This window comes from Malurus melanocephalus, unplaced genomic scaffold, assembly GCF_030028575.1.
Source record: "Malurus melanocephalus ecotype Western Australia unplaced genomic scaffold, MMel_1.1 scaffold_371, whole genome shotgun sequence".
Taxonomy (NCBI): Eukaryota; Metazoa; Chordata; class Aves; order Passeriformes; family Maluridae; genus Malurus; species Malurus melanocephalus.
The window spans coordinates 294,490-302,192 of record NW_026623603.1 but is presented as its reverse complement, the minus strand read 5'-3'; the positions used below and the strand labels follow the sequence as shown (position 1 = coordinate 302,192).

Here is a 7,703-nt window from a genome sequence, read left to right as displayed (position 1 = left end):
TTTTTTTTTTTTTTAATTTAAATCTAATTTTGCTGCCTTATTGTAAGTTCCCACCTAACTCCAGAGCTGCTGTCGCCTCAGGGCTGTGTTGCTGCTTTTCAGTCTTCCCACACCCATCTCATGTGCAGCTTGCAGAAACTTTGAAAAGTCTCTCCTAAATTTGTGTACTTGGGATCGTCCCAGGAGGAGTGCAATAAGGGTATCTCTCAGCAGAGAGGACTCTGAAAAAATCCCTTTGTCTGCATAGTGGGAGCTGCTACCATGCCAGTTTGCCAGTGAAAGTGGCAGAGAAGCCCATGCTGGATTTTCAGCATTCCCAAACCAACATCCAGGGATAAGGGGCAGCCACCCCCTGAGCAGTCCCACCCAGCCAGGTGCTGGGGCAGTGTGGGGCACGCAGAGGCTGCTTGGAGGGCTCTGAGCCCACTTTGTGAGCCGACCTCTCCTCTGGGACACCTTCATTGTGCTGGGGGTTTCTCTGGCTGCTCAGCCACATCCTGAGGCCTTGCTGCTTCCACAAAGAGCTTTGATGGAAGGAAAAAACAAGGGAAAAAAGGCACAAACACCCTGACTTGGCAGCTTGGGGAGGGTGCTGGGTCCCATCTTTGCCTTCAGCCCCTGCCCAAGGCAGGAGCTGCTGCTGCCTGGGCTCTGTATCAGCTTGGTTTTGGATTCACTCCAAAAGCTGATCACAGTTTGATTTCCTCTGCTCCCCTCTCCCTGAGCTGCTGAAGCTCACGCTGCTATGGCAAAGCAGTCCTGGCTCTAACGATGTCCAGCCCTCGTGGGAGGTGGTGATCCCAGCACAGGGAGWTGGGAAGGGGCACACAAAGGTCCCCCCAGCCCCTGGGCACAGGCAGGCTCAGGAGGAGCTTTGCTCATGGCTTTCTCTCCCCTGCTTTCATGTTTTCCCCTCTCCAGCAAAGCTCACCCTGCCCAGCCACCAGGGAATGATGGAAGGGCGCAGTAAATTAGTGCCTGCAAAGTCCCAGCCCCAGGAGCCAGGGACAGGGGCTCTCCATCCCCAGAACCCATCCTGAGAGGGGCTGGTGGCTGTGCCTGCAGCTGCTCAGAGGAGCTCTCCCAGGCTGGCACGGGTGGCARTGGCTCAGGAAGGTCAGGTGGGACAGACCCCATCTGTCAGGGGATCCTCAGGAGCTGCTCAGGGACACTGGGGAGGGCACTTGTGGGCAGCAGGGAATCTTCCCAGGCTCTTCACCCCTGCCCCACGCCTTGGGCAGCCTGGACACAGCGTGGGCCCCATAACCCAGCCTGCTCCAGTGCCTGCCTGGGCAGTTTCTTGMACAGATCAGTCCCAGTCCCTCTGCCCAGCCTTGTTTGCTGCTCTCCAGCCACAGAGTGAAGATGATGTGAGGGATGTGGGCAGCACGGCTGGGAGGCACAAGGACCTCAGATGGCCATTGAGGATCACCCCAGTGATCCACAGCCAGGCTGGATCCTCCCAGGGCAACCCGGGGCTTTTTCTGGAAGCTGCTTGAACCCAAGCACGGTCTGTGGCCATTCCTTACCGGGACAGGGACTGACTCATCCCATCAGCTGAGCTCACCCAAATCTCTGCCATCACTGCAGCRTTATGGGATGCCATCACATCACATCTCCCACTCCCATTTCAGTGGATCCTGTTGCAGGTGCCACCGTCCTGTCTCCATTAGCAGATTAGCACAGGTGAATTTCCCATGTGGGCGCTCCACAGTCTGTCTCATTGTGTTTATTTTGTTYAGGCTGCTTTACCCTGGGCTTGACAGTGTAATTTGTACAGATCTGCGCTGAGATTTCCAAAGCTTCAAAGGAGCTTTTTTGTTAGCTGGAAGCCAGGACTATTGATAGCAGAGACTGGAGCCACAGGAGCGCTGAGCAGCGAGCGGCACACCTGCCGGCCGGGAAGGCTCCCTCACCTCCRGAGCTGCTCCTTGGCAAATGCTCCATGCTTCAGAGATTTTAATTAGATCAAATCCTCCAGGTGACCAGCCAAGCATTAAAGGCATGCCAATTTCTTGGTTGTGTCTCTTGCTGTAAGGGTTTTTATTATTTATTTTAGAGACATGTGACAAAAGAGCTTGGATATCCCACCTGTACCATTTCCCTTGAGTGGCACTGAGAGGTCTCCAGCCCCGGGGATTGTCCTTCCAGGGCACTTCTCCTCAGCAAAGTGCCTTCCTGCAAGCTGCTTCTGCACATCCTCTGGTCCACATTGCCCAGAGGGACTTGCATAGGAAATTTGATCAGAATTTTGGACCATGGCTGTGGCTGTGTCTGCAGGTTTGGAGTTGATGAGAGCCCCATTTGTGAGCTGGGGAAAGTGGCCTTGGGCCCAGGAGTGGCCTGGGGAGAGCTGAAGGTTTGGGGCTGGTGCTGTTTGCTGACCCCTGAGTCCCCAAATCAGTGCCCAGCCCAGGCCATTCAGAGATGCCATGGAGGGGTCACTGCACAGCATATTGGCATGGAAGATCACCAGAGAAGATCCTCCTCTCCAGGAGACYTTTCTGCACCTCCTGGCATGGGGAGGCTGGGTCAGGTCCCACAGGCACTGCAGGAGCTGGTTTGCTCCCAGGGCTGGCTCATGGGGCTGTGAGAATGGTGCTGTGTAAATCCCTTCTGCAGGAGGATCCTGGAGCTCCTGGGTTGGTTCCTTCTCCCTCCTGCCCTGTCTGGGCAGGTCACAGATGCCCCACCTTGGCAGGGTGCCTGTGCCTTGGCTCTGCCTGGGTGTTTGCTGCAKCAAGAGGGTGAGGAAAGAGAAATCAAAGGTGGCTTTCAACCAACCCAGTTTTCCTTGCCTGAGTTCASCCTGGGAATGCCAGCTGGGAAGTCCCACACCAGATCTGCCCCTTCTGAGCTGTGGATGGCTCCTTTTGGTGCAAGAAGCTCAGCGTGGATGGAACAGGGAGGGTCCTTGGCTGACACAGATGAGTGTGGTGCTTTGCTGTGCCTCTGCCCTGGCTTTAACTCCAAGCTGCTCCCTGCCCAGCTCCATTTGTCTCCGGTTTTGTTTCTTCCTGACCTTGCATGGCTCTGTTTCATTTCACGGTGGGGGCTTGGCAGAGGCTGCTCCAGCAGCTCTCTGGGATCTTTGAGACCCGTGGCTGCTGTGCAGGGTCAGTGACCTTGGTCTGGCACGGTGCAAGTCACTGTTTCAGCGTGGAGCAAAGGCTGAGGTGCTGGAGCTGATCCTGGAGGGTGGGAGATGTGGGATCAGGGCTGTGGACAGTGGGGACACTGCACCCTGACTGCCAGGGAGGGAGCCTGGAGCATCTGATACCTCCACCACCCTCCAAGGTGCATTAGAAAGGGGGCTTGCAGCATGTCAGCGTGGATGGTGGGAATGGTCAGTCTATCTGTCTGTCTGTCTGTCCCTGGGCAGCTGCCAACATCCTGCCCTGAGGTTTGAGCCTGTCCCTGCAGGCAGCAGGATGGATTCAGCCCCTGGAGCCCTCGGAGAGGAGCTCTGGCTGTGAGAGTTGTGTGGGTGATGAGCACGTTCACAGCAGGCTCGGAGAGGGGAGGCAGGAACTGAAATACAAAGGGTGCTCTGGAGTGGATGTGATGGGAGGGGAGAGGGTTCAGGGAGCCACAGGRTGCTCTGGGTGGGACAGGTGACCCAATGTGCCCTTTCCAGCCCTGCTGTCTTCACTGCAGGCATGTTTGGGGTGGCTGCAGGGGTCTGTACCTTCTCCATAATCATGAGCCAGGGCTGGTGGGAGCTGGGGGATTTTGTTTTGGGATCAGGCTGGATCGAACCCTGTCCATGTCCACTGTGAGGTGGAAGTAGAATAGAACAAAATCATTGAAGTTGGAAAAGCTCTCCAGGGCCATGGAGTCCAAGCTGTGCCCGATGCCCACCGTGTCCCCAGCCCAGAGCACTCAGTGCCACCTCCAGCCCTTCCTTGGACACCTCCAGGGATTGGCACTCCAAACCTCCCTGGGCAGCCCCTGCCAAGGCCTGACCACCCTTTCCATGGGGAAATTCCTGCTGATGTCCCCCCTGCCCCTCCCCAGCCCAGCCTGAGGCYGTTCCCTCTCCTCCTGTCCCTGTTCCCTGGAGCAGAGCCCGACCCCCCCGGCTGTCCCCTCCTGTCAGGGAGTTGTGCAGAGCCACAAGGTCCCCCCTGATCCCCCTTTGCTCCAGGCTGAGCCCCTTTCCCAGCTCCCTCAGCCGCTCCTGGGGCTCCAGACCCTTCCCAGCTCTGTTCCCTGCCATGGACACGCTCCAGCCCCTCAGGGTCCCTCTGGCCATGGGGCCCAGGACTGGACACAGCCCTCGAGATCCCTCAGCAGGGCCAGCACAGGGGACGGGCAGTGCTCTGGTCTTGGTGCCACCCCAGTGCTGGTACAAGCCAGAGCAGGCTCCCTCCCACACTGCCATGCCCCACTCTGCTGGTGACCTGCCTTTTGCTTTTGTCTCTGCAGCAACCCCAAAGTGCAGATCGAGGCCATCGAGGGCGGTGCCCTGCAGAAGCTCCTGGTTATCCTGGCCACGGAACAGCCCCTGGCTGTCAGGAAGAAGGTGAGGAAGGGGCTGCACCTCTGGGCAAGGCCAGTTTGGTGCTGAGCTCCACACAAACACCCTCAGAACATCACCGACATYCAGAGAGTGCAGGACCCCCGCTGCTCCCCTCACTGGGTGGGCTTCGCTCCCAGGGGTGCAGGAGGGCGACCCTGGCTGCCAGACACCCCAGCAGCACTGCAGCACTGGCTCTGTGGGTGTCCCCTGGTGCCAGCAGTAGCTCTGAGAGTGTCCCCCCAATGCCAGCAGTGGTTTTGTGGGTGTCCCCTGGTGCCAGCACTGGTTCTGTGGGTGTCCCCTGGTGCCAGCACTGGTTCTGTGGGTGTCCCCTGGTGCCAGCAGTGGYTCTGTGGGTGTCCCCTGGTGCCAGCAGTGGCTCTGTGGGTGTCCCCTGGTGCCAGCASTGGCTCTGTGGGTGTCCCCTGATGCCAGCAGTGGTTCTGTGGGTGTCCCCTGGTGCCAGTAGTGGCTCTGCCTGCCCGCAGGGACAGGACACGGTGCGGCGGCTCCTTGGGGRGTGCAGCCAAGGGTCCCCCTGTGTGGCAGCACAGCCATCACAGGCTGRCAGAGTCTGGAGCTGACGTTTGGAAGGAGCTAATTGGTGCAGCCAGCCCCGGGTTGTGCCTTTGGCACAGGCTTGGGAGCAGGGAGCAGCAGCGAGAGCCCCCAGCCAAATGTGCAGCGCTGTCCATCGGGCTGGGGGCTCCCTCGCCCCCTCCTCCTGCTCTATTCCCTGGAGCATCAGATCCCATTACTCTTTCTTTAGCTTGTGATGCCACCTCTGTAATGGCACCTGGTGCTCCCAAAGCCCAGCCCTGGTTAGCACAGGGACCTCCTGCATGGGGGGGAGGGGGCGGGTGGTCCAGCAGGACCTGGAACGATCTCCCTAAAATGTGCTCCCTTCAGTCCCTGGTGAGAGTCCTCTGGTGAGTGAAAGGTGTGGGAGAGGCTATGGAGCCCCCTTGTATTTGGTGATGGATGTGAGGAGATCCCACCCAGAGCATGCCACAGGACACTCCATGCTCAGAAACCCCTCCCAGAAGTGCCTGTGGCTCAAGCCCGAGCTCCTTTTGAGGTGGGGGGGATGGCTGGGCRTGCAGGGGCTCTCACCAGCGTTTCTGTGAACCCCTGAGTGCTGGCTCCAGAATCATTCTTCACACTGAGCCTGAGTGCATCCCACTGGCAGCCCCTGGAGAAGGGAGAGGGATGGGCTCAGGATTGTCCACATTCAGCCTTCGAGGGCTGAGCCCCCTTTTGCAGAAGGGCAGAGGTTTTTAGTTTCCCGTTCCCGTGCTGTCTGTCCAGCCCGGATCCCAAGGACAGGCCGGTGCCACGGCCCCGGGCTCCCGCTGCGCCGCTCTTTCCACCCCGCTGCTCTCAGCCCTGCACGGCAGCCAGGCCAAAAGTGCATTTCTTCCCTCTGCCGTCCTCTGGCCCGCGATTAAAAAGGGAGACAGCGGCATCTCAAATTCACCGGCGGCAACTCGGAAAATGGAAAATAGAAACAAAYGGGAGCGGGGAAGACATGGCTGTCAGCTCGGATCAGCCGAGCGGGGCGCGGGGCCCAGCTGAGCAGCGTGTGCCCTGCCCCGGGCGGGCCCGGCCAGCCCTGTGCCACCGCCACTGTCACAGCCAGGCAGGCGGGGCGGGGGTGGCACCGAGCCCCGGGGGCACAGGGGGTGCTGGGCTCCCCGGCCATGGCCGTGTCCTCCCGCTGCGGGGTGCAGGGACATCACCCCAGGCATCCAGAGCACCTCGCAGGGACTGGGGTCTGCTGAGCCACCCTGGAGCCCCTCACTGCATCCTGCTGGGCTCTGTGCCTGTGTGGAGGTGAGCAGGGAGGAGCAGTGATGGCACTGGGTCTGCCAGGCGCTGGCCATGGGCCCTCAGTGACAGCCCAGGTGGGGTTTGGGTGGAAATACTTGCCCCCAAGTCTGGGCAGCCTTGCAGTGTTGGGGAGGATTGGGATCAGGAGCAAAGGGGGCTGTCAGAGATGCCCCTCACAACGAGAGGTTGGGATGCATTTTCCAAGGAGCTCTGTACAGATGGGCTGTGTTTCTCCTGTCCCCATGGGTGCCACAAAGAGGGACTGTGCCACACGTGGTGCCAATGGATGTTGTGCTGATGGCCCCCTCTCTCTCCACCAGGCTCTGTTCGCCCTGTCCTCCATGCTGAGACACTTCCCCTATGCCCAGCAGCAGTTCCTCAAGCTGGGTGGCCTCCAGGTGCTGCGGAGCCTCTTCCGGCAGAAGGGCATGGAGCCCCTCCACGTGCGCGTGATCACCCTGCTCTACGACCTCATCATGGAGAAGGTGAGCAGCTGGCACCTGGCCTGGCACTCCCCACCKTCCCCAAACCCACACACACTGAACATCCTCACAGGACAAGGATGAAGAGGAGCCAACCCAGCACCAGTGGGGATGAGTCCCCTGCAGCCCCTTGGCCATCCCGGGGGAATCCAGAGCAGCTGGAACCTTTGTTTGCCTTCAAGGCACTGCCACCWTCTCCTCCCGAGGGTGTTTCAGCAGCAGAGCACCGAGGGCATGAGTAAGGAAGGCAGGCCCTGGGCTGTGGAGCCCAGCCAGGAGCAGGGGACAGGCCAGCAGTGCCATGTCCTGCCTGCTGAGAGCCCTCAGCCTGGGGCACRGCCCTCGCTGGAGCCCAGCCCGCCACCTTCCATGTTTTCTTTTCAAATACCCTGGATTACTGCTGTAAATGTCAGTTTAAAGCCTGTCTTTCCTTGCCATGGCTTGTTGTRCAGCCTGTGCGTTTCCCTGACTCCAGAGAATGGAAATTAAATCCACTCTGGCTCGGTTTATGGCCAATTTGCCCTGCGGATTATGGCTGCTCTAATACCTGGGTTGCAGGCACGGCAGAGCAGCACCTCTCTGTTAAATCACTTATTTTCCAGGAGACTTTGTAAAGGTGCAAATTATTTTAGCAAGTCTGAAATCATATCAGTTTCTGACTCTAACATGATCCTGTCAGCTCCATGGGAAAGGAGCAGACATGGGCATTTTGACTCAAACCGTTCACATTCCATCCTGCTGCCCGTTTTCCAGCTGCAGCCCCATCTGTTCCYGGCTCCAAGGGGCTGGGGCAGGCACAGCCTGCCAGATTCTCGGCTTTATGGTCAAATGGTGATTTTTAGCTGCACTTTGGGCTGGGAATGCTGCAC

General features: G+C 58.9%; 1 protein-coding gene across 3 annotated transcripts in view; it reads left to right on the top strand.

The window, feature by feature from the left end:
• Nucleotides 1-7,703, top strand: part of SIL1 (SIL1 nucleotide exchange factor) — a 109,051-nt gene that overhangs the window by 96,800 nt on the left and 4,548 nt on the right. For all 3 annotated transcript variants that reach the window (XM_057378693.1, XM_057378694.1, XM_057378692.1), the window contains 2 exons: nt 4,429-4,525; nt 6,673-6,837. In XM_057378693.1, the coding sequence (XP_057234676.1) occupies nt 4,429-4,525; nt 6,673-6,837 (262 nt within the window). The remainder of the gene's footprint in view (nt 1-4,428; nt 4,526-6,672; nt 6,838-7,703) is intronic.